General features: G+C 36.5%; 1 protein-coding gene across 1 annotated transcript in view; it reads left to right on the forward strand.

The window, feature by feature from the left end:
* The window catches only part of LOC764957, a 234848-nt gene that overhangs the window by 139172 nt on the left and 67741 nt on the right, over positions 1–27935 (forward strand). Inside the window, exons 64-89 of the mRNA XM_030978301.1 lie at positions 45–143; positions 687–788; positions 1435–1593; positions 2560–2700; positions 4753–4851; positions 5492–5590; positions 6417–6572; positions 9363–9503; positions 10353–10454; positions 11900–11986; positions 13633–13794; positions 14532–14678; positions 15171–15266; positions 15771–15929; positions 16215–16355; positions 16987–17085; positions 18524–18667; positions 19150–19290; positions 19948–20046; positions 21649–21951; positions 22625–22723; positions 23346–23495; positions 24275–24415; positions 25400–25504; positions 26849–26947; positions 27354–27494. Of these exons, the coding sequence (XP_030834161.1) occupies positions 45–143; positions 687–788; positions 1435–1593; positions 2560–2700; positions 4753–4851; positions 5492–5590; positions 6417–6572; positions 9363–9503; positions 10353–10454; positions 11900–11986; positions 13633–13794; positions 14532–14678; positions 15171–15266; positions 15771–15929; positions 16215–16355; positions 16987–17085; positions 18524–18667; positions 19150–19290; positions 19948–20046; positions 21649–21951; positions 22625–22723; positions 23346–23495; positions 24275–24415; positions 25400–25504; positions 26849–26947; positions 27354–27494 (3411 nt within the window). The remainder of the gene's footprint in view (positions 1–44; positions 144–686; positions 789–1434; positions 1594–2559; positions 2701–4752; positions 4852–5491; positions 5591–6416; positions 6573–9362; positions 9504–10352; positions 10455–11899; positions 11987–13632; positions 13795–14531; positions 14679–15170; positions 15267–15770; positions 15930–16214; positions 16356–16986; positions 17086–18523; positions 18668–19149; positions 19291–19947; positions 20047–21648; positions 21952–22624; positions 22724–23345; positions 23496–24274; positions 24416–25399; positions 25505–26848; positions 26948–27353; positions 27495–27935) is intronic.

Consider the following 27935-nt stretch of genomic DNA (forward strand, 5'->3'; position numbering starts at 1 on the left):
TTGTAGTGGTCTCGTTCACGTTGCATTTTTTCTTGTCAATATAGATTATGAATGTATACCGGCCTGTCTCAATGGAGGAACTTGTGTGGAAGGTATATGTATCTGTCCTGATGAATACATTGGACCCATCTGCTTGGACGAAGGTAACCTCATATTTCTATACATGTTAGGGTTACAATTCTATCTGTTGTTAAGATCATATTCTAGTTCAATGCTCCAAACACCTTTGTTTTACCTTAGAACAGATAAAGAATACAATTATGAACTTATGTTAAAAAGAAATGAATGGTCATTTGCTTTATCTTGACAGTGGCAAATCCAGGGAGGGGATGGCACAGAAACCATTTTGATCAGAAACCTTATTATGCGGCAATAAGCAAAACAAAATGTCGGTATAAGTGCGAGTTGGACAAACATTTGTCAGTTAATGTTTAAACACATTAACACATATCAAGATAATGTTGATTTTATCCTTGCATGTATACTATAAATAATTTACTGAACAGTTTGAGCTAATAAATGTTTACTTGATAATGTTCTATCCTTTTCCCCAATTGAATTAAACATTTTGTTACAAGTAGTGACTTGTGTTTTTCAGCGGCCTCTACAGCGTAGAATGATTGTGTATAGATACAAATAGTGTAAGGGAAGTTAATCTATTTCTTGATTATTTTCTCCTGATATAGTCCCTCAGCCATGCAACCTCCCCTGTCAGAATAATGGACATTGCTATGGTGGTCGTTGCCATTGCGCAACATATTTCATCGGAGAGTACTGCCAAACGAGAGGTAAGTATCAAACTCCACAAGTCATGCATCATACAAGCATTGCTTTCTTTAACATACCCCTCTATTGCAATATACATAAGTTGGAAAATAATGATCTTAGCAATTTATTTATCTTTAATTTGATGTACAAATTTAGTACTTTGTATTTTATCAACATCAATCATATCGAAATCAAATATACTTTTCTATATTCATGTTTCACAGAGGGAGTGAGTTATCTCCAAATCTTAGAAATTTTAGACCTACATTCAAAGTACAAATATTCATGCAATATACAAAATGTATTGTGTCATATGATTTAGCTTGGGTTGCTCGGCAAAATGAACTGGCACAAACAGACAATTTTGGAATGCAAAATGCATTATTGTTGGAAATCATAATGTTATCACTCAAATGGTTAGTATATGGAGCTAGTAAATATATGTATTACCTTGATGAGGCTTGATGTTAACTAAATTTTCATTCAGATATGTTAAGAAGAATTTTTATTTCATAAACGTCACTAGCTGTTTTAAAAATGAGATCACCATGACCTTTGACCCTCCTACACGTATATCTCTCATAGACATGTGCTCTCCTATACATTATTAAGTGATGTTAATGTTTATGTAAAATTTTGAATGTGTTTGTTCTATTCATACTCTAGTTGGGAATAACTTTGAGATCACTGTCAACACCGTGACCTTTGACCCTCCGAGCGTGGGTGACAACATGAGGCTTTCATGTACCTACATTGGTGAATCAGGAAACCAGCAACCGACCTGGGTCAATCCCGGCGGAGAACTCATCAGCAGGATGGATCAAGGTAAAGGGAATGTTGTTTAATTCGTGCAAAATTATGCAAATATATGCAAACATATTCAATATATACACTCACGCTAAAACTCAGAAAAATACATGAAATGATACTGCTCTGTACATTAAGAAATTGTTATAACAAATTAGTCGTAGGGCTTCGTCAAGGAATTATTTTATTGTTGTTATGTGTCAAAAGATGCATATTTCCATGAAATGCGCCAAGGCGCAATGAGAGAGAAATTTAATAATTACGTCACAAAGAAAAAAGGTAGTGAGTATTAAAGAAAAAGCACATAGAAAAGAGGTATTGACTTATATAATACGTCATAAAGACACCGAAGGAAGACACAGAAAGCAGTCAGAGGAGAGAGGACGTGAATAAACATGTCAGTAAAGGAGGAAAGAAAACATACTCAAGTAGATCTATGTTTATACTACTCTATGCAATGTATAATTGGTGAATTAAGAAACTCACAACAAACATTTTTGAGTCTTAGCAAAGAACACATCAAAAAGTTCATCAAGGTAACGTTAGTTCTGTTAAATTTATGCACATTTTTGCAGATTTATTCTCTTGTTAATATACCTCCTTGCAACACCAAATAGTTTGACTATAATTTATCTCTGAATATTTATCTATTGACCAAGGTGACTTAAAAGATTTTAAAAAAGAAGAGCTCAACCCGCTTGCAATATTCTGAGGCATACAATGTTAAAAAAATTAGATACTGTCTAGAAATATATTTATTTTTTTTTAATTAATGTGCTTTCGTATACCATGACTGTTTTTCACTTGAAAGAAAAATCAAAGTTTCCACTGAAGACAGGTGGACTTTAGACAGGATCTAAAACAAACATTGCTTTCCTTCAAGAGAGATTCAATATACATGTAGGTAATACCACTGTAGAAAGTGGCCTTTGGATGAAGGTGGTGATTGTGATATGTGTTTGACTGTATGCTCTTTCTCACCAGGTGGCAGCAGACATCTGAGTGTTGAGGAGGAATCCTCCATGACCACTACACTGGTTATCAATAACATCGTAGAGACAGATTCCGGTATCTACACCTGCACAGTGGGAGAGTATGATAATGAGTTTGACATCACAATCCAGGGTGAGTATTTGTCACTAAATCAACCTGATGACTACTGAATTATCTAATTCCCATCGTCTTATTACAAAGCATACACGGTTCCCAAAGGCGATGGGTTAATAGTAATTGCTTGATAAATTTGAGTCTGCCTGGGTTCACTCCCCTGAGACCCATTACCAAGACCCATATAACCTATAACCAGTAATAATCACTTTGATCTGCACTCATTCAAGACGTTTTGATTGTTGTTAAGGGAGAGAGTTGGAATGTGGAGCTGCTCTGGGCCCTTTTCCACAAAACGTGTTATCAATGACAAAAGATTAATTTCTATGACGAATTTGATCTCAGCCAATCAAATTTCAGTAGCTGATAGTATAGTATTAATGACTGCTTTGAGAGAAATAGTTGTTTTTATACGCTCAAGGGAAGGTTAGAATTGTGCTATTGACCGAGGCGTGCCGAGGGCAATAGCCCAATTGTAACCTTCCCGAGAGCATATAAAAACAACTATTTCTCGAATATTAAAGCAGTCATTAATACTTTTATATGCCGAAAACAAAAGAGTCAACTAATGACACCACCTTGGCCTTTCTCTAGTTTATCTGCACGGTTGTTTTTTATGAGTGTATCTTTGAGAGTAGACTAGATCTGGATTCTAGTCTAAGCAAGATATTTTTACAATTTTGGGGGTGGGCCGGCCCTGTGGGGAATATGGAAAAGAACCTGCGCTTTCATATGACACCTCACTTATTGAGTATCACCTTCAGGATCACAACAGATTATAAAGGTTTGAATCTCGAATTGAAAAAAAAACTTGACCTTTTTTGCATGGTCGCGGAATGCACATAGACTGCATAGGGACTGCATTGCGTACAATCTCTATGGGAATAATTTTAACACACAACATGCATCAGGTGCGGGATCAGACACCCTGACAACTAGATCTATTTTCGTATCTTTGAGAGTAGACTAGATCTAGATTCTAGTCTAAGCAAGATATTTTTACAATTTTGGGGGTGGGCCGGCCCTGTGGGGAATATGGAGAAGAACCTGCGCTTTCATATGACACCTCACTTATTGAGTATCACCTTCAGGATCACAACAGATTATAAAGGTTTGAATCTCGAATTGAAAAAAAAACTTGACCTTTTTTGCATGGTCGCGGAATGCACATAGACTGCATAGGGACTGCATTGCGTACAATCTCTATGGGAATAATTTTAACACACAACATGCATCGGGTGCGCGATCAGACACCCTGACAACTAGATCTATTTTCGTCTAGAGTCTATACGTCTATGCTTTTTCAGCAACTAAACGAACATGTTTATGGATAATTTCACGTACCCTTTTTGTTGTTCTTGCTGTCAGCGAGTCTTGCATTTGATAAGTTGAAATCTTGGGAGAGATTCTTGAGCTATTTTTGTCTTGTTTGGAATTGTCTTGTCTTGTATGAAAATACCGACCAATTCTTCGCACACGTATGGTATCCTCGATCGCTCAAACCATTTTTTAACATGTAAACCTATGGGGTAACCATAGAGACTGACCTATTTTCCCGGTAACCATGGTTATTGGGAATTTTACAGAAATAGTTAAAGTTTATGAATGCAATTTCGACCAATCAGATGGCTGGATTTCTTAAGTGAGGTATATAACAGTTATTGTTACCTTTTATTGATAACAAGTTTTATGAAACAGGGCCCGGAATGGTTTGTGGCTTCTCCATAACATATCTGCACATTCTGATTGAGCGTGAATTTTTTCCTCTTGATGTGATGTATGTTTTGGAATAAGATGTACAGGAAAAATGAAGCACTGTGCGAATAAGTTAGACATGATGTGCCCTAGCAGCTTCAAATATTTCAAGAAGCACGTGAAATCATGTTTAGCCTCACAAATGGAGGCATAATACCTTTTGGTATACATGGAAAAAATGCTTGACTTCTAGAACAAACTTGTTCCCAGCCAATGAAATGGCACGATCTCAGTAGCTTATAATAGTTTTTGTAACTTGTTTTTATTGATGAGACGTTTTATGAAACATGGCCCTGTTTCTCTACGTTTTCACAGAGGCTGAATGTGTCCCAAGGTGTCAGAACAATGGTCTCTGCAGCATGGGAATGTGCATGTGCCCTGAGGGATATGGAGGAATAGCTTGTGAATTCCAGAGTAAGTACATCTCTCTTCTCTTCTCAGAATATATTGTTGTCAATCAATTAACCTGATGACTACTGATACTCTAATCACCATTACCTACAGGGATTGCCTGATTCGCATATGCAACAGGTTAATAGTTATTGATAAGGAAGTTTAAGTCTTGGTTCATTCCAGGCCGATCTACGTAACCATGCGTCAATATGTTGATAAGTTGAAATGATTACTAGCCTAAGAATCTGAAATCGAAAAGCGTGATAAAATCATTAACATAAATAAATAAATGAAGTATTGTAGTAAACATTTTTAATGTTTGCTGTTTTTGAACTTGGATTTTGCTGAAATCTGGTGTATTTGTTTATTGAGCACATCTCTTATTCAAAATTCAAAGCAAATACTGATTTGTTGTTGTTGGAAATCCATAGGCTTTTTATAAGAAAGCTGTAAATTCAGGTTAGATATCATGTCCTCATTCATACTGAACTCCATTTTCTTTGTCTTCCGTTTCCTAAATGTAGCTTAGCTCCGGCTTAATCAAGTTATGTATCTTAATATGCTACAGAAATTTGTAATTGAAAACTAAAATTCATAGATGTGCGTCACAAATGCAGAAAGACGTTTAGATGTATAAAGTTATGATGTTTATCCTTTGCAGTAACTGAGTGCGATTTTCCCTGTGCTAATGGAGGCACCTGTAGTAATGCTCGATGCATCTGTCCATCAGGATTTGAAGGTTCATTCTGCCAAAACAGAAGTAAGTTCATCACATTTTGCAGTAAAGCCTTGTTCGGATATATGGCTGAGCTGTGACATTTTTTTTTTGTAATGACGTAATGTGTATTAGGGTTCACATTTATGTATCTTATAACACAGAGCTTAGTGAATATGTGCAGGACCAATGTTGCATGCATTTGCAATTCATTTACACATAAAAACCTGTGGTAGCCTTTTTGCTGTGGTTTACCGCGTCATATCTGAAATAGCCTTAAAGGCATTGTTTAACAATGTTAAACCTAAGATGCACTGCCCTACGTGTGATCAGTGTCTGTGATATGGTGTAATATTGAAGACTTAAAAAAAAAAAAATTGCGCTTCAAAATGATCATGAAGTGCCTCAAAAAAGTTAAAATATTTAAGTGACTGGTTTTACCATACTCATTTTCACCATTAGGCTTGTGTTCTAAAAACTGTTAGAAAACAAAAAATGAAATTTCAATTTCCAATCATAAATATCTTGATAATCAGACAGGCGATCGGTTTGTAAAAGTCATGGGATTCCTGACTGACTTAAAGGTTTACAATTATGATTGCAGCATGAGCTAAATCTAGGGTTTTGTTTTAGAAGCCGAGACAATGTTACCGAGTCACTTTAAGGTGCAGACTTCTTGAGATGAATCTTATGTACTCCAATGGATGATTTTTTGTGTCTCTAGACTGTGAAGATACTGTAATGCAGTATGTACATGTGAGTTAATCAAAGTTTGTATGTACTTTACACCAAGTATTACAATTATTTTCAATGTGGTTATTTTTAATAATACTTTCAATACATTGTGTGTTTCATTGTCTTATAACTGAAGGATTTGTAGATGAAAATTTCCGGATCAACATCACTCCTCATGTACCAAGGTTACCCCCTGTTGGTACAGATCTACAGTTAGTGTGTGAAGTAGACAACCCTCAAGGTTTCCAGAGACCTGTGTGGGTCAAACCCAATGGAGAGCGTGTTGTACAAGGTGAGAGTGAGGGTAATATTCTCCCCAACGTGTTCAGAAATTACATGTATAGTGCAGTGTGTATAAAAGTAGCCATTACATGTATGCAGGCGCGGATCCAGGGGGGGGGCCGAGCGGGCCTTGGCCCCCCCCCCCCCCCCGCAAAAAAAAAAAAAAAAAAAGAGAGAAGAAGGAAAAGAAGGGAGAAAGGGAAAAGGGAAAGAAAGAAGAAAAGTAAAGGGGGAAGAAGGAAATCGGGGGGGGGGGGGGGCCGAAAGGGCCTTGCCTCCCAGGCTGTTAACCCCCCCCCCCCCAATCTAAAAAAAATAAGAGAGAAGGAAGGAAAGGGAAAGAAAAAAAAGGAAAAGAGGAGATACTGGCGTACTGATAGAGCGGGGAGGGGGCTTGGGGGAAATCAAATTCAAACGTGGTTTATTTCTGAGTCCACAACAGTGTATTACAAATAATGCTGAAATGACATAATTTCCGAAATTTTTCCTCACATTTTAGTAAATTATACGTTTGTATGTGTTTGTTGGAAAATTAAAAAAATTCCTAAATTTACAACCAGGCAAAAAATATGATTCTTGAAATTCCTACATGTCAGGGCCCGAGGTACGGCGGGGATCAAGAGCCTCGAGGCATCAAAATATGCTCATCTGACCGTGATTAAATGCCTAAAACCCCTAAGCTTCCGGGGGCTTTGCCCCCTGGATTCCATCTAGGGCCCTACGGCGGTCTCTTAGATGATCATCTGACGGTAATTTAATGCCTAAAACCCCTGATTTTTTGGGGCTCCGCCCCCTGGACCCCACGCCAAATAGTGACTTGCCAGTGTCACAAAATAATAAGGTATACACAAAAATATGCTCATCTGACCTTAATTAAACGCCTAAAACCGCTGGGCTTCCGGGGGCCGGCTCCGCCGCCTCGACCCCACCTCTTTGAAATTCAGACAAGGATTAAGAGTATAGAGAACGGTACAACGCATCGTTTTCTTTCTCGCGCAGGAGGGGAGGAGGGGGGGGGGGCTGAATTGAGACGAGGATTCAGATTCAGAGGCGAGAACGGTAATACGAATCTTTAATTATTTAATGAAACGTAAAAGCTCATGCGCTTCGCACGGGATGGAGGGGGAACTAAATTCCGATGAGGATTATTTTCGAGAACGGTACAATGAATCGTCTTCTTCTCTAATGATTAAATGAAGATTAAAAGCTTCCGCGCTTTGCGCGGGAGGGGGGAACCTGAATTCAGACGAGGATTAAGAGTCGAGAACTGTAAAACGAATCGTCTTCTTTCTCTAATGATTTAATGAAACGTAGAAGCTTCCGCGCTTCGCGCAGGAGGGGGAGGGGGGGACTGATTTTAGACAAGGATTAAGAGTCGAGAACTTTAGAACGAATCGTTTTCTTCCTCTAATAATTTAATGAAATGTAAAAGCTTCCGCGCTTCGCGCGGGAGGGGGGGCATAATTCAGACGAGGATTAAGAGTCGAGAACTGTAAAACGAATCGTCTTCTTTCTTTAATAGTTTAATAAAACGTCAAAGCTTCCGCGCTTCGCGCAGGAGGGGGAGGGGGGGGGGGCTGAATTTAGACAAGGATTAAGAGTCGAGAACTGTACAACAAATCGTCTTCTTTCTCTAATAATTTAATAAGTCGTAAAATTTTCCGCGCTTCGCGCGGGAGGGGAAAAACTAAATTCAGACGAGAATTATTTTCGAGAACGGTACAGCGAATCGTCTTCTTTCTTTAATAGTTTAATAAAACGTCAAAGCATCCGCGCTTCGCGCAGGAGGGGGAGGGGGGGCTGAATTTAGACAAGGATTAAGAGTCGAGAACAGTACAACGAATTGTCTTCTTTCTCTAATAATTTAATAAATCGTAAAATTTTCCGCACTTCGCGCGGGATGGAAAAACTAAATTCAAACGAGAATTATTTTCAAGAACGGTACAACAAATCGTCTTCTTCCTTTAATAGTTTAATAAAACGTCAAAGCTTCCGCGCTTCGCGCAGGAGGGGGAGGGGGGGCTGAATTTAGACAAGGATTAAGAGTCGAGAACTGTACAACGATTCGTCTTCTTTCTCTTATAATTTAATAAGTCGTAAAATTTTCCGCGCTTCGCGCGGGAGGAGAAAAAACTAAATTGAGACGAAAATTATTTTCGAGAACGGTACAACGAATCGTCTTCTTTCTCTAATAATATAATGAAACGTCAAAGCCTGGGAGGGGGGACCTCGCCCCCCCCCGCATTACGTCACTGTTGGTCACCATAACGTACCAATATTTGGCTCGCATAATTTCAAATTTGGGCCCCCCCCCCTAAGAAATCCTGGATCCGCGCCTGCATGTATGGTGGTAAAACTATTAATTCTGATGTCATGAAGATCTTCTTTTAGGAAAAGAGCGTATTGTTCTGAGAAGCAGACAACTTTATGTTTTTGGCTAAGACGTCTTGATTAAATCAGATGCATAAACTTGACTTTCAAGTTATATGTATTTAATAATCATGAACTGTCAGAATCTTTTCGGTAAAAAAGCTCATACATGTCGCATTCTAAATGGAGTGACACAAGCCTCAGAAGTTTTAGTGATTTAAGGACCGCTATACTTGATAAACTCTCAATAAAGTGTAACGTTTGTGGAACCAAGGAAAGCACATGCTAAGGCCAACATGTGCCCTTGCAATAGTAATAGAAGCAAGCAGCATACTATGAAATGTCCTTTTGTTCTTGTATTGGTTTAGGCTTATTTATGGCACAAAGAAGGTAATAAGTCTTTCATGCCACCATTCTTCTGTTTTCGTAGGTGATGCATCCCACATCAATGCTCGGGCGATATCACCCACGGCAACGCAACTCAACATCCATATGGTGGAAAGAGGAGACTCTGGCATCTATACCTGTGTCATTGGTTCCTACACCAACACCCTTACTGTGATCTTCTACAGTAAGTTCAAAGAAGGAACACAAATCACACATCAACACTGCATCAACACTGACATACACACATGAGCACACACGCACACCCACCACATGCTTCCACCCACATCCACATCTCTTACCAATCCGTGTCCAAATTTTGTATATGATTGTAGGACAAACATTATGGCTTGTCCTACCTAACGACATGTAATGTATGTAATTTGCATTCTGACTATTGAGATACAATTATTTGTGAATGAAAAATTGTAAATGGAGCAAATTACCAAAGGTTCGTGCATGCAATTTGATTACATTGGGAGCATGGCCTATTTGTTGCATTGATGGAGGGATGGAAGATTTTCCTGGGGGAAAGCATACTTGCAACACCTGTTATCATTTCTGTTTTCAAGAAACAAAATATAGCATTTCCTAATCCAAACATTCAGTTCACTTACCGGTAATATTCATATTGATTCATGGGATTTGTAGCCAGGAGTTGCTTAAGATGGATTACTGTTGTGACTTAATGTGAGTTACTTGTACTATAATTTTAAACTTGGAAGTCTCTGTGTTTCATAAGATATCCAAAATTTGTTTCCCCAGCAAAGGAAGAAGTTATAAAGATGTATGTTTTTTAAAAAGTTATCTCTCTTACAGAATACCATCTTTAAAATTGATGTAAGAATATAAAAGAAAGAATGTATACTTTTTCCGCTACTTCTTAATATTCACACCTTGCATATGTTTTTGCGTTTTTGCACACCTTGCGTATGGATGTATTATTCTGGATATATCATTCATGCAAATTCAGTTCCCAATCTCACCATAAGGGGATGTGCTTTACCTCTTCACTTTTCATTCATGTTTTTATCAGAAATGCCTTGTATACCAGGATGTCAAAATGGAGGAACGTGTTCAGACGGCAGCATCTGCTTGTGTGCCCCAGGATATACAGGCTACCAGTGTGAACACAGAGGTATGAAATCATTCAGTAATGCAAGTAACATTACAATGCGTTCAGACAGATGCTAACGTCCTTTCACTTGTTTGTGTTAATGCCATCCTGTATGATATGAAACTATATTGGAGATCTGTTTTCCCAATTTTCTACTTTGATCCTTTTATTTTATTTTTTTGCAGCAATTTCAATATTCCAGAAAAAATATTTAACCCTATGAGTGGTATACCTCAAAGTTGGTGAGGACGATGAAAATATTCTGTGATATATTTGGACATCTATTTTTTTTAAGCAAAAGTTGTCCATGCATTGACATATATATATCTTGAATTGCATCAAAATTAATTGTAATTAATTGTAATTATGGACTTAAATTGAAATTTACATTTACTTTCTTCTTAATTATTCAAAATAAATTCCATTCAAATTTGAAATTATTTTTACAATGTGGTGAATTTGGAGATTAAAAAATTAAATATTTTAGAAAATAGAAGGAGGAAGGAGCAAGACTTGTCTTAGGGAAAATCCATAACAAAATACAGACAAGTTATTAAAGACAAGTTAATGAAATTACTGGACAATTTTCTAAAATAAAAAGGGTTAGGAGAGATAATAAATAGTACCTGCATGGAAATGAAACTTCCATTGATATTGACCATTGTATTTACCATTTTTTTAATGCTACAATTCCAGCTGCATGATCCATCAATTTTTGAAACTATTCCACGATAATGGATAATCGCTCTAACATTAATAAGAGCGATTTATTAAATCCTACATATTCTACTAAAATAATAATGTTTCTCATTTAATCTTTATATATTGGTTAATGAAAGCTGAGGAATCTATTTTCTAGTTCCACTATTGCTGCTTTTACTACTACTACTACTACTACTGCTTTTACTACTACTACTTCTACTATTATTAAAGTAAACTACTACTACTACTGATGACATCATGAATATGTTTCTGTGGATAAGATGAAGAGTTCTATTTAATTTACAATTCTTATTTTTATCTTACTATCTGTTTACCTGAACTCTTATAAAAATCTACTTCATTAACACGAAACACACTGACAGTTTTTAAATGTCTGTATTATGCATGACCAATAAGAATTTAACATTGATATGAATATAAAATTACTTTTTAATTATAACTAAATGTGAACATGAATCTGAATTGAACTGAAAAAAGTACTTCTGATTATTGCCTCATGTAATTCATATGTCGTCAGTTGACAATGAGAAGGTCCTTAAGTCACCAGAAAAGTTTAGACTAATGACAATTCTTATACTCAACTGATAATGTATCAAGTTTATTTATGCATTAATGACATTGCTGTTACGTAATATATATGAATTGACTTTCTATTATTTTCATTAATGCAAGCAATGCATAACTTCAAGCTTTCATTAACTGTACTATGAGGGCAGGCTTTACTCTAACTTTGCTCCTTACAGAGTGCATGCCTGCTTGTATTAACGGAGGAAGCTGTGTTAACGGAGATTGCGAATGCAGTCCAGACTATGAAGGCCAGTTTTGTGAGAGTAAGTAAAGTCACATTCAGACAGAAATAACCGTCTGGTATTGGTCATTCTTTAATAAAACTGACATTTGTCAACATTCCCCATATGGTAAGAGGAGCCAGATGTAATCTCAGCGGAACAACCGTCAATATCAGAGACTGAAGCTTTCGGTCTAAAGCCTCAGTCACAATGCCATTACAAACTGCTACGAACGCCGTATGAAGGATTTTCAGACAATGGAAAGTCGGGAAGACAATGGAAAAACAGAGATTCGTACAAAATTATCGTTCGTAGGAACCTTTGTGACCGTAGCATAAGTCCCATTCAGACGTGACTCCGTAAAATGTGTGGAGAAACTGCCATGGTAAATCTAATTTTATGGATGATTGGCAAGAGGAAATTTTGTGGGGTAAAAACTAATCTATTTGCAGCAATGGTTCATTAGCCGGAAAATGAGATGATTGCAGGGTCCTCATGTAGAACAGAATAAATACTAATAAGGCTACCCTAGATAAACAAGACATATTACTATTTTTTCTATTATGATTATAATCCGCATACTACTCAATCTCTGTGTGTGAATGCAGTCCAGATCATGAAGGCTAGTTCTGTGAGAGAAAGTAAAGTTCCATACAGAGTTCCATGCTGAGTGGTGAACTGCCTCTGAATACTGCAGTAGCAAACTTTATGTCATTCTTGAATGACTAGAGATAATTTAACGGGGGTCAAGTTTAGCTTTGCGCAGCAATTGCCCCTAGTCTGCACACTACGTGACACCCATAAATATATAGGTACAATTGCATTTAACATAGCGCAATTTCAATAAACCTTTGCTCGATGAGCTCTAATTTAAAGTAACAAATTAATTCTAATGACAAACGAAAACAATTAAGAAATTTCTACAAATAATGTATCTGTTGTTGAAATATATTTGCATCTGTATGTACATGTAATGATGTAAGTCCTTTGAATACATGGAAATACAGTTAGTTTACAAAGTATGTACTATTGAATGTGGTACTGATGAACACCAAATGGAAATATTAATATTCAAAATAATGTGTTGATAAATCTTACAATATATAATCTGGATCCCCCCTCATCACATCACCTGTTCAGAGCCAAAAGGGTGTTCAAGTGTATGAGTCAATGCCCTTCTGGATCCAAACAGATGATATGAAGATTCAATTCTTTTTCTCTTGAGGAAATGTTAATGCTCTAATAACATCTTCATGCATTTCAGCTAACCTGTAAATTTATCTACCTAACCAATTGAATATGATACTTTGAGATTTATCTTGGTTGAAGTGAGAGAGTAAAAGATTTATAGATGGAAATGTTATTCCTTCAAGGTATACATGTATTATTACAACCCAGCAACCTTTGTTAGGTAGGTAACTCTAACTCTACTTGTGAGTGTAACTGTATTGCCTAGAATCAAGTTAAATTTGAACATTTTGATGAAAGCTAATACAATTCCTGCACTGTTATTATGAAGCATTTTCTCAGTGGTAGGTTCCTATGTTTATATTTCATTTTTTACCAAATTTATTGTATTAAGTTGCAAGTTGGTTTCCCCTCCACTCTCCAGCAACTTGCTATTCTACAGCTATACATACGCCAAGCTTTTGCATGGTCACAAATTCATGTTGTGGTTCACTTTTCAGATCTACGGAAGCCTGTGACGATCAGATTCACACCAAGCATCAACGATCTACCTTTAGTTGGTGATGACCTGACGGTTGTTTGTGAGATTATCGGTATGACCGACCTAGTTGAACCACGCTGGATGGACCAACTTGGAAACCCGGTGCGCTTGTTTGGTATAGGTAAGTGAAAGACGAGAGGTGAAGAGGAGGAAGAGGCATAGAGGGAGGGAGAGAGAGAGAGAGGTTGTTCTTTTAGGACATATTCATAAGCTACTCATGAGGGACCTTAAATACACATGCCTTGCTTTCAACCAAGGTCACCTCATCTTTCTATTGTAACGCCATATTCTGTTCACTTGTTATATTCATGTCATATTTGTAATGTGTGTTATGAAAGAAATATAAATAAAACTTGAAACTTGAAACTTGAAACTTGAAACTTGAGAGAGAGAGAGAGAGGGACAGCGAGAGAGGGAGAGAGAAAGAGAGAGGGAGGGAGAGGCAGGGAGAAAATGAGGGAGCTTCACAATGACTGTCATTGATGCTTTTAGTTGTTGATATTCTCACTTCAGAAAAAAACAAGAGTGAAAGAGAAAGAACTTGTAAGAAGACCATGAAACAATACTTAGTGGATCAGCAACAATGAACAATCAACCATCCCAAGAAAGATGTAATGGGGATAATTGGTAGAAATTGAGATAAATACATTGAATGATATGGTAAATGCACATTAATTAAAATATGAACACTGCCTGTGTACAATGATGATAAATGCACATGAATTAACATATGAAAACTGCAAGTGAATAATGATGATAACAAACAAAAGCTTAATGGAACTCCTCAAACTCTGTCCCTATTCAGTATCCCCCCCAAAATAATACACATCAAATTTGTTATTGTTATTATCTGTGAAGCTCCTAACCAGCGTGTTGGAGTGCAGTACTCGTCCCGCACAGCCACCACCCTAGTACTGAACAACCTCCAGGCCAGAGATGCCGGCATCTACACATGCACTCTAGGAACTCTCACCAGCTACTTCACCATCACCGTTGCTTCACAAGGTCAGTCAAATAAGTTTGATCCAATATTAATTCAAATAAATACATAATTATTTATTTTACAATCACAGGAGACAGACTTTTAACTTCAGGTCCGGTCTTCCTGTCTTGTCTCCAAAAATGTTTAAAGGATGGTTGTAGTACAATTATAAGTATTGGTAATAGACTTCTCACATGCCAAGAACCTTCCCAAGCATTGAGTCTGGTAAAGTTCATAACTTCAGTAGTTCTATAGAGCTAGACCAGCAACCCGAGATAAGTTTGTGTAGTACCCAATACCGTCCAAATAGAGGTACGATCCTGTTTGTATGAAATATTCAAACACTTCTGTGCATGTACATGCTGCATGTAAAGATTCTTTTTCTTTTAATTATCTGTTTAGTGTATTAAGATTCAGTGCATACTCCTACTTTAAGACATTTTGGCATAGGAACAGCTGTATAGAATTGCATTTAAATTATTGTCCTTTACCACTCCTGCCTCTGTATTTTACAGCGGACTGTTCTGTGACCTGTCACAATGGAGGAACCTGTGTGTCTAACCGATGTATCTGTCCAGAATACTTCAATGGTTTGCAGTGTGAACAGAGAGGTGAGTGAGCTAAGCATTGGTGGTAACTTTGCCACCAATGGCAATTACCATGGTAACAGGGCCCAACAGCCAATCAAAATCAAGGTTTCCATGGTAGTTACCATTGATGGCAAAGTTACCATCGATGGTAAGATTTGTGCAACAGGCCCATATCTATTTTCTAGCAATGTGCTAGATCATTTTCTACATAATTGTTGAATGAGTGATTTAAATTTATTTTGTTGAATATATTAACAAAATGAACATGCATATTCATGGTTAAGTAACATATAAACCAGGTATCATATGTGATTGTGTATAAACTGTTAGTTTTTCACTCATTGATTAATTGATAGAGTAAAGTGCTTTGTCCACAGACCATTTCTGCAGTTCATGGCACTCCTTGCAGCTATTAGCCCCACCTACCATCCCAGTATAGCTTCTTGAGTGAGCTGCTAAAGTGATTACAGGTACTCCATCAGGCATCAAGCACAAATCTTGAACTGATCTCTTTTTCTTCCACAGTTGGTCCCGACTATGTCATCACAGTAAGCCCACCCGTTGACCAAGCACCTATCCTTGGCAATGATATCAGCTACGTTTGTCAGATAGCTACTAGCAGCAACTACCCCCGCCCTGCCTGGACTTCCCCAGGGGGTGTTGCCGTGTTACCCATTGGGCAAGGTAAAGATTCTTCCATTCTTTTGTATGATGAACATCATGAAAACACATGTTCAATTCAAATTTAACATCAAATAAAACATCAGATTGTACATTCATAAATAATTACATTTGAACAAGACAAAGAGGGCAACAAAAGGAGCGCATTGAGCACCCTGCGTGGTGGATGGGTGTGCTATAAAAAGATCAAATACTATAATTATTATTGTGCCGATACTAGTTTAGCCGATACATCATCTCAAAACATCACCTTCACTTATCTCATCTCATATGTTTGAATGTTATCAGGTGGTTCTGAACATCTGAATGTCCAGTATGTCTCTGATCGTGAGTCAAGGCTTCTCATCCAGGACCTCACTCCCAATGATAACGGGATCTACACCTGCTACATTGGAACTCTCACCAACTCAGTAGTCATCTCTGTTGAAAGTAAGTCCCTGTTTTGTGAAAATTGTTATTAATAACAGGAAACAATTATTGTTTTAAGAAACTAAAATTGCTACATTTCATTGTCTGTAAGCAATATGTGATAGAGATTGGTGGCGTTTATTTCCTTTATTTCTAATAGATTTCATATAGTAGTGAGGAATGTTTAAAAATTGCATTGTTGTTGGTATTTGAAATCCAACCTTAAGTGTTGGTTGCAATAGTTGTAATAATAATAATAAATAATTAACAAAAAGTATTTGAGGCCTAAGGCTAAGGGATGTAGCTTATGCCAATAATTGGTACTGCAAGACTTTAACAAAAAGTATTTGAGGCCTAAGGCTAAGGGATGTAGCTTATGCCAATAATTTGTACTGCAAGACTTTAACAAAAAGTATTTGAGGCCTAAGGCTAAGGGATGTAGCTTATGCCAATAATTTGTACTGCAAGACTTTAACAAAAAGTATTTGAGGCCTAGGGCTAAGGGATTTAGCTTATGCCAATGAGAAAAAACCAGCATAGATCAAGCTGAAATATAGATGAAATAATAATAATAACAATAATGATAATAACTATATAAATATTAACAACATTAATAAGAAGAAATGTTGAATATTGTCTTTGCTTCTATCAGTTCCTGATTGCCCTGGACCCTGTCAGAATGGAGGAACTTGTGCAGGTGGAACTTGTCTATGCCCTAATGGATTCACAGGGGTACTATGTGACAGACCAGGTGAGTTAACATGGGAACAGTAGAGACTATATGATATATTGGATGGCTTTGAGTGTGATAAAAGAATAAATTGTCATATCGAGAGCAATAAATTTCATTATCACACAAAATCAAAGCCATACAATATTATTATTATTATCTATATAAGGCTAAATAGCGAAATTTTACTTCCTCAGTAAATATGGCTTTTTTCCTGTATGATAGTTGGAGTTCCCGGATGACTGAGCAATACAAAAACAATATAAGTCAGTCATTCGGGTACTGCGCTAAAGATATTAAAGACACTGATATGAATGGTACCACTTAAAAGCCTTTTATAGATACTAAAATTAAATACCTGTCTTTGTCTTTAAAGGCTTTCAAGGACCAGAATAGTGAATTGGGCCAAAAAAAAAATCTTCTTTTTATTTTCTGTCACATTGATATTTGTTGATGTTGCAATAGTCCTTCTGAAATGTCAAACATGTGTGGCGTGAATATATGAAATGAAAATATGTGAATAAGTATGATATAATTGATTATAAATTGTTAATACCAGTATGTAATTACCTAAATAATGTTGGAATTTAAGTTCATGTTGCCTACTTGATGATTGTTAAAGCTAATTTTATATCTTTCAGGACGTCACATTTTGCAATGTGAAAATGTTGCTTTAACATATCAACAAGTGAATACAAATCATTCAAGATTTAGGAAGGGATAACAAACATTTTAGGAAAATTTTTTTAGATCCATTTAATATCTTACACAATTCAATTTTCTTTTTCCTGTGCAGTAGAGTAGGATAATCCAACCCTTGTAACAATGCCATTTGTATGAAAGGGCGTAAAATAAGAGAAACAGAATGACAAAATTTTCAATTAAATTGGAGTGATAATAAGAAAGTTATGAAAGTTTCAAGTATGAGATCACAATTTGCAATTCGGCCACTGGATTGTGAAATTTTTAAGGACAACTCTGCTGTTTGCTGAGAAAGAAAAACATCAATATATTGCAGTTTCTCTGCCATGCACCTTCTCCCTTGGGGACGTATTAAAATATTGTAGGTATCATATTATTAAAGGTTCTGTAAAAAGAAAAGACCCCTCCGAGCTGTACAGCACTTCGTCACAGTGACACTGCTGATTCAGCCAATTTTAAGTGCCCACCCACATGTAAAGTGATTACAAATTCATAAATATCTTATTTGTTCTGATACTCTGAATTTTCCGCCTTCTTTTAAAGTAGTTGACTGCTAAGCTTTATTTCCCATTTATTTATTCATTGCCAATTGTCTTTGCAACCTGCCGATTCAGCCAATTTAAGTGCCAACATGTATAGTAATTACAAATTCATGAATTCTCATTTTGTTCTAATTCCCTGATTTTTCTGCTTTTAGAGTAGCTGACTACTAAGCTTGAATTTCTCTTGAATTATTCATTGCCGATTGTCTTTGCAGCTTACACCATTCAGATACGACAGGTCGGCCAGGCAAACACAGTGATCGGAGGCAGTATCAGGATGTCATGTGAGATAGAGGGCGCAAGACCAACGTACCTTCAACCCAGATGGACTGGGCCAAACAACCAGCCAGTCACCACAGGTTAACATAATTTAACATGACAATTTCCGAATGAAATGGCCGAACAGCTAACAAAATTACACCCATTTTGAAACATTCTTTGTATGAAACTGCTCTACTGTTTGGGTGTAGGTTATACTTGGCATGATATTGTTTTTTTTTTTTCTGGTTAAGTACATGCACTTCTTCAGTTTTGTTTTTGCTAGTGATCTCTACTCGCACCAAGCCACTCTCAGCTCTATGGTGGACTTGTAGTCACTATTTTTTATGTTATGTTTGGTCTCATTTTAATTTTTATTATACATGCATGGTTTATTGAATAAAGATCAGATTTATAATTTGGTTGGTACTTTGTAGAAAGGCAATGGTGCGCTTACAAACAACAATATTTAGCGCCTAATAAATGTTGTGTATTGTTATTATAATTACTTTATTGTTTGTATTATCATTATCATCTTTATTGTTATATTCATCATCCTTATTTATTCTACCATATTTTGTAGACCCCAACTCCCGGGTGTTCAGCATTGCCACCTCTTCACTGGCCAACCAGCTAGTGATCTCTAACCTCCAGTCCGCAGACCAGGGCACCTTTACCTGCACAGTCGGACCTGTCATCGCTACCTTCTCTATTGTTGTCGAAGGCAAGTCTTTACTTTTACCTTTAAATCCAAGCTGAAATCTCATCTTGTTTTAACATTTAACACTTGGCACTATGAAACTTATTCAAACTCATCCAAACTCTCTTATTCTTTCTATTTTTCTTGTGCGCCTCGGAATAGAATTGTCTAGACGGCACTATATAAATGCCTATTATTATTATTATACCTGTAGTGCTTTAAAAGTGGCTTCTCTAGCATATAAAAGAATATTACAAGCTGCAGTTTTGTCCAGCTCAGATGATGTATGTACATTGGTAACATGTAAGTGTCAGTTAATTGATATATAGCTTTTAGCTTATCAGAATTGTGATCATTTTAGCATGTGTTCATTAAGCCTCAACAGTAACTATACTCCTGTGTATGGCTGATGCAAATTTTATCACAGAAGTGGTAAACCTGAGAAACCCTCTGTAGCCATATTTCAATGATCATTTTATATCTGTAAAGCTCTTAGAGACGGTATTCCGTACTAAGCACTATATAACTTCAGATTATGATTATTATTAACTATGATTACCTCTATCTGGTAAAGAAGCCCGTTGTCCAATACAAGGTGGTTACTGTAGAAAGGTCTAAGCTACAGTTATGAGGGAATTAAGTAGTCAGTGTGTTAACTATGATTATCTCTATCTGGTACAGAAGCCCGTTGTCCAATACCGTGTCAGAATGGAGGCTCTTGTGTCAGGGGATCCTGTGTATGTCCTAATGGGTACAGTGGTATCGCCTGCGGAACCAGAGGTAAGATCAATGTATCTCTGGGGAGTGTTTCACAAAGATCCAAAGTTGAACTTATCTCTAAGTTGGATTAACAAATATGGAAAATATTTTGTAAAAGTCATTTAAAAGGCATATAATGTTGATTCAAATCATTCATATTTTCTACTATCAAGAAGATTTCTTGTTCTTGATGTGGAATTTATGAAAAGTCTAAAATACTTGAATTTTTGCTTTTGAATATGGCTCTCCATAATGTTTAAGTCCAACTAAGAGTTAAGTTCCACTTAGGATCTTTGTGAAACGCCGCCCATGTATTTTATATTGTGACATTATATCATGACTATCAAATACTGGAGGATACTGAATATAATACATTCCCTTGAGTAATATTCCTCTATAATTCTAAAATTGTATAATTACTGTTATGCATCTGTCACAGTTAATTCCACATGTAAGCACCTGTACATGTAACACTGCTACAATGGTAACATTTTACTTTTGAACAGTGTTTACTGTCAAATCAGAAAATTTTGTGACATGAAACTCTCCGGCGTTTACACACACACATATATACAGTGCGTCCCAGAAAAAACGAAACCGAGAAGTATTGATGTTCTATCATAACCTAATCACAACTATAATTAATGAATGATACATATTTGGAAAGCTTAGAGTCTCCTCCTTCATGTGATGCTAATCAGATGATGTATATTCCACGCATGAGTGATTAAAAGCAATTTGAAGGAAGGAAACCAAAAAGACATTTGGCGGGCGGTATCTGAATTTCGAAGAAAAATTCACATTTCTAGAAAGTTGAGTTTCTGCCCTTTCATATGACACCTCAATCAGGAAAAGTGAGCGAGGAATGACAAAGTTCTGTTTGTTTAAAGTAGTGGTTGCATTTCCATAATTTTATTAAACGAATTCGTTTTCACTGGCTGCCTGCCGTATCAATAAATGAAATTAACAAAAGACTTAACTCCGTTTCGTTGACAATCAGCCGTAGTCGATAGTCTTCAAGCATGGCTGATTGTCAACGAAATGGAGTTAAGTCTTTTGTCAAATCTGCTTTTTGCTACGGCAGGCAGCCAGTGAAAACGAATTCGTTTGTTAAAATTATGAAAATGTAAGAGCTACTTTAAACAAACAGAACTTTGTTATTCCTAGCTCATTTTTCTTGATTGAGGTATCATATGAAAGAACAGAAAATGAACTTTCTAGAAATGTGAATTTTTCTTTGAAATTCAGATACCGCCCGCCAAATTACTTTTTGGTTTCCTTCCTTCAAATTGCTTTTAATCACTCATGCGTGAAATATGCATCATCTGATTAACATCACCTGAAAGAGGAGACTCTAAGCTTTCCAAATATGTATCATTCATTAATTATGGTTCTGATTAAGTCATGATAAAACATCGATACTTCTCGGTTTCGTTTTTTCTGGGACGCACTGTATATATATATATATATAAACATACTTTTTGTATGAATTTTTCTCTCAGATTTGGGCATTATACAATGAATGTATTTATAAGCTCTCCAGATGAAACATTGTGTGCTTCCTTGACTACCCATCTTCTTTTGTGACTTTAATCCTCACTTATTATTATCTCCTTTACATAGATCCTTCAGATGTAAGGATCAAGATCACGCCAAACCGTCAGGGTGTCTCTCACATCGGGCAGGATCTTGAGATCCTGTGTGAGATTCTTGGTACCAGCATCTATCAGAACCCCATGTGGAAGGGACCCTCCGGACAACTGGTTCCTGGAGCCACGGCAGAACGGAACAACCTGAGAGTCCAGGAAGTCTATGAGACGCCATCAGCCACCAGACTGTACATCAGTGGTCTTAGCCCTGCTGATAAGGGACAGTATATCTGTATGGTGGGACCAGTTATGGCTAGGTTTACTCTGATGGTGACAGGTAAATCCTATCATGCGTAGGACAAAAGTGCTTGAATAGGGTTATTCTGAAAGAATTGTATATGGGGGAGAAATCTTTTTTCACTCCTCCCCTATGTAAATAGCAAAACAAATTCTTATTTGAATATTTGAAGTACATGTCTACATGTAAATTTACATTAAAAAATAATGATTGAAAGATTATTAAAAAAAAAAAAATTGCAATTAAAAAATGAACACTTACCATAGTGTAATAGAACCAAGCTTTCATTTGATATCTGACATAAGATGATGACGTGGATCCTAATCAAATGATTGGTTGACAGTGTACCCGTGACCAGGCATTTATTTTGCTTAATTTGGATAATGACCGGTCATTATCCAATGGTAATGACTGGTCATTCTCCAATGATAATGACTGGTCATTATCAAAATCATTTTATAAAACAAATAAAACATAATACTTATAAAACAAATAATACACATAATTTTGTTTGGGTATTAGTAAAATCACCCACACTCGGTACCTTCAAAACAGTCATAACACCCTCGGCTATCGCCTAGGGCATTTTAGACTGTGCCATACGTACCTTGTGTGGGTAATTCTTACCAATGCCCTCACTGCTGTGTATTATTTGTCTATTTATAAAGTCTACATGTCTACTAATTTCCAACAAACTTTTTCTTTATGACAGCTCCACAGTGCAACCCACAGTGTATGAATGGAGGAACTTGTAACAACGGACAGTGTATTTGTCACCCTGGCTACACTGGTGCAATATGCCAAAATCAAGGTAATACATTAGCTTCCCAATTTTTATCTCAACAGACATATTTTTGTTAATGTCATGTCTAATTGTTCCATCTTGAGATCAACCTGTACAATTGATGAACCGAATTTGAATTTCAAGAAATACAAGGTTTTTGTGGCCCAGATATAGAAGATTCAATTTTATTAAGACAATTGTTTGTACATACTAAATTCCCATGTGGACATTTCTAATTGATTCAATTTGTATAGTTCTGTTAACCACAAATAATACATTATTTCTAAATTTGAAGTTCAGAAACAATTTCATCTGCAAGATTTAAATGAGTGACTGTACCATAACACAATATATTTGCGATGGATTAATCATGAAAATCGATATTTTGTTACTAAAAAATGCATGCACTCCTGTCCAAAGAATTTACATGTTTTTCTTCCATTGGTGCATGAACAATTCCGAAAATGGAAGATTCTACTTTTTGACCTCTGAAGTAATGGAAGTGAAAGAAACAATCCAACCGACCACAAGCTTATTATTAAAAGAAATCTTGCCCAAAGCAAATTCATTCCATGCAAATTGCCTATTTTATGTCATTATTATTTGCAGCATTAGTTAAAATGATCATATCATGAATCTTCCATTGCAGGTGGCTTCTCTCTTAGTATTCGTCAGGTTGGTAGCACGCCGCCTGTCCAGGGAGCCAACCTACGATTCTCCTGCCAGTCCTCTGGGGCAGGCAGGCTTCAGAACCCTGTATGGAGGGATCCACGAGGGCAGAGAATCACACACCAGCAAGGTGAGTTTTATTTTCTAGAATTTTGTTTTTGTTTTTTGAGAAGCATTTACAGAATAGAAATGACGACGGATAGTCAACCTATTCAAAACGTCGAGCCACTCCCGCCTCTCATCCTCTCCAAGCGCTATAGTTCTCCTTACAACTATAAGCTAAGAAAGATAACCAGCAGTCTTTTTCAAGACTATACCAACAGTCTTTTTCAAGACTATACCAACAGTCCTTTTCAGGACTACAAACCCTCAAGAAAGATTACAGAGAGTCCTTTTCAGGACTCCTCAATCCTCCCTCTCTCTCTCACATGGTGCACCTGCAAGCCTACTGTATAGAAGAGAAATACTCAGAGAAGTTCATTGAGTACAGTTGTTTATGTCTGTCTGTAACTTTTGGTAATCTGAAAGGAGTGCATTTGTTGTAGTAATGGAGGAAGGTACTAGTTGTAGAAGCCTGAAAGATGGTCCTTATGTGAGGAAAGCAAAAAAGGGAGTAAAGTTTTATTAACAAACATTATTAATGAATAATGTGCAGAATAACCTGTAATTCTTGTTTTGATGAATATAAAATATATTCATTTATTTTGCTGCGGTTCGTTTAGTGTGAAGTTCATTTGAGTCTGTGTTTTATGTTTCTTTCTTCCCATAGACCGTCCAATCCTGTCTCTTAAAATATAAATGACCTATAGACAATAAAAACGATCGCTGCACGATCGCTGCTTTCCTTCAATATTTTTATGTATAGTTACAGCATTTTATTCCAGCTTTTTGATTATTTATTTTTTGCAGGAGGGTCAGATCGAGTTTATGTCGAGATGATATCACCATCTACCACGACTCTGGTCATAAACAGCATCTCAGCGGCTGATGCAGGCAGCTATGCTTGCATACTAGGAACAGTTACTACTACGCTGAACATCCACATCGATGGTAAGTTCTGTAAAGATTCAATACATGTAGATCAGAGAACCTTGGCATAGGGATGCAATTTTCCTTAGATATCTCTGTACATTAACTGCCCTGTCATGTGTGATGGTTGTTAGCTGACGTGTATAGTACTTTAAAGGGGGTATAGCATGGCAAATACACCGTTAACGCCATCTACAACTTCTTTTGGACAACTGCACGTAAATGAAGGGACTTGATTAACAGTAAGCGTGTGCTAGCGTTCATGAAACAAACCAAAGTTCTCCTCAATTTTCGGTTTCGCGTATGTTGCACGCACATGAATACTACGCTCACGTCATCCGTAGTCGTATTATACCCAATTGGCCCCAAGTCACGTCAAGGGAAAGACATGTAGTCTCGTCATGCTACACCCCCTTAAAACTTATATTTCATAAATGTTATTTTTATGAATATCTAGAAAGAAAGTGAAAGTGTTCAATTTACATGGATGAAAAAGAAGGAGATGTTGCAATAAAGTCAGTGTGAACCAAACAACAAACATACAATATCACAGCTGTATGTGTTAACTTAGATTAGTGTCCGTTATGCTTAGTTTTTGATTTAATATACATCTTATTAATTTTACTTTGGAAGGTATTCTATTTGATTTGATTTGATTGTAAACTGAATTTAATTCAGCTCCCGGGCTGATAATTTCATTCAAAAAATAAAAAAAATAACATAGAAAAATGGTAGTGCGGCTAAAAATAGTCCTCACAAAATTGTAAACTGGATAATGAGGACGAGGAAGGATGGCTTCCTGTATATCTCTGGTACATGTATTTCCCTCTGCTTGGCGCTAATGGTGCTCAATTGCTCTAAATGTCTTACAAAATATAATGCCTCTAGTCAGTGTGTCTGCAATGAAATCCACATTGGTGACAGAAGTGCCTATATGTACACCAGCTGCGCCTCATGCTATCTTTCAATAGTCTTGACATCAATGGGTGATATTATTTGTTTCAGCTCGAGTGGCTCAATGTAACCCACCCTGCCAGAATGGAGCCACATGCCGTGAGGGTACTTGTATCTGCCACAGAGGATACTCAGGACAAGCTTGTGAGAGGATAGGTACGGTATCCCAGTTTAATCATCTCTTGGTCTAATGACACATGGTATTTTACCTATTTGGTCTTACGTTCATTTGATCTGTTACAAAATCGCTTTCAAGAAACACAAGGGGCTTTGTGGCCAAGTATGAAGTAGAGGAGAGTATAAGTACCCCAATCAGTATTGGATAAATGATAACTGGACTATATGGAAATGTGATGAACTGATACTATTTATAATTCACAAAACTTCAAGGTCAGTAAAGTGTCTAGTTTAACACTAATGCGGGTCAAATATATTTGAATTGCATGTAAAAATAAATCAAGAAGGTCTCTGTTTGCCATTAACTTTTAGTGTTCTACTACAAATTTGCTACTACACTAGACCACTATTTTGGTTTTGCATGACTGGTTGCTTCATTCTTAATTTAGGACAAAAAGTAAAGTCTGTTTAAATACTGTGGGGGTTTACATGTACCTGTATGTCTGTCTGTTATCAATGTTGTTGACCTTGTAGTGACTGAATTAGCTCCAGAATCTCTTGAAGTTTAATTTGTTGACCATGCAACCAAAATCCTTGTCAGGGCTTGTTAAGCATCGCTTCAATTTGGTAAGGGAATATTCAAAGATAGTTTACTATCTCGTTTTTGTAATTTGGTTTTGTAGTGGAGCATGTTAATACTCCCAAGAGAAAAAGACCTTTTGATTAATTTACTGTTTAAATGCCATACAAATAATCTCCCTTTGCCAGATTGTATTTGCATAGGAAAAATATATACCCTGTGTCAAAGGCTTCATGATTATCAAACTGTTTCCAGTACAAGATTCATCTATACCCGTGCTAAAAGGGTTTGTCAAAAGGCTAATCAAAATCAGAAATATGTAATATTGCAAACCCATTGTCTTGCACCATGGAATCCTTTTGTCAATTGGTACCTATTGCAAAGAAAGCAACCTAAATTTTAAAGGCATCTAGTAACTTTGTCTCAGATTCTGAAACAAAATCCTGGATCCTGCAATGATAATTATAAACCTTTAGGTTAGTCAGAAACCCTATGACTTTTACAAGTCGATCGCCTGTCTGATTATCAAGTTTTTTATGATTGGAAATCGAAACCAAATTTTGTGTTATCCTAACGGTTTTCATAACACTACAGTCTATTGGGAAAAACGAGTATGGTAAAACCGGTCACTCAAAGATTTTTGTCTTTTGAGGCACTTCTTGATCATTTTGAAGCGCCATTTTGTTAGGGCTTCAATATTACACCATATCACAGACACTGATAACGTGTAGGGCCGTGCATCTCAGATTTGACATTGTTAAACGATGCCTTTAAGATGTTCTTCTTTGTATGTGATGTCACAGGTCAAGAATGCATCAGACCCTGTCAGAATGGAGGAACCTGTCTGAATGGAATATGTCAGTGTATCCCAGGATACTCTGGTATTGACTGCAGGAATGCAGGTTTGTATATTTTCTCATTTTATTGAACGATTGGGTGCACATATTATGTTGTCACTGTAAGGGTATTTAAGTGTTGATTGTTCAAAAGTAAATGAAATGATCCTTTGATTTGTGGTTTACTTTCCATTTTATCATTATGAACGGAGTGAAACTTACAAGTGTTAATAGGTATCAAATACAGTTAACAGCTTAATTACTCATACCCCTTGTAAAATTTATATCTTTTTTCTGTAACTCAAAATGAAAGGCATGTCACATTCTGAAGAAAACGTAAATCAGGAAAAATACATTTTTACATTCTTAAAAACTTACAAAACTTGAAATTTATATCAGCAGACTGCAATCTTTGTTTCAGGACTGTAATCGATATGGAGATTTTTTAAAAATCATTTCTTTTCCTATACAGATATCAGGATCCTCCCTCCTCCAACTAGTACGCTGGTCGTCGGTCAGAATACAACCTTTGTCTGTGAGATATCAGACCAACTCGGCTACTTTAATCCAACTTGGCTGGGTCCAGGAGGTACTCCTGTCAACGTCAGGTCTGGTAAGTTTGTCAAAACCTACGGTGATATTAGATATGTTGTTATACTCTTACTGCGCAAATTAGTGTGTGAATAAACCTTGAAGAAGCTACATTTTTACTTTTGTTATCATTTGTTTTAAACTGGGTATCAATCACCGTTTCTGTCATCAACACTCACCTTAAAAAATATGAATAAACAGCATTATTGGACTGTAGTAATAGAAAATGGTGATTCCCCAGAACTTTAAATTCAGTTCTTGGAGTGCACAAAATTAATTGATGGCATGCTTAAACGTGCTTAAAATATAAAATTCTTGAAAAATTGAAGATGTTTACACATTCACCCAATCAGATCATGAAATCTTCATTTAGAATCCTTTAAAAAAAAGTCAACTTTCTCCCATTTTGTTCCCTCTTTATAATCACGGAGTGAGTTTAAGACTGCATGTATAGGACAAATGA

The sequence above is a fragment of the Strongylocentrotus purpuratus genome, unplaced genomic scaffold (genome assembly GCF_000002235.5).
Source record: "Strongylocentrotus purpuratus isolate Spur 01 unplaced genomic scaffold, Spur_5.0 spur5_contig_812, whole genome shotgun sequence".
Classification (NCBI taxonomy): Eukaryota; Metazoa; Echinodermata; class Echinoidea; order Camarodonta; family Strongylocentrotidae; genus Strongylocentrotus; species Strongylocentrotus purpuratus.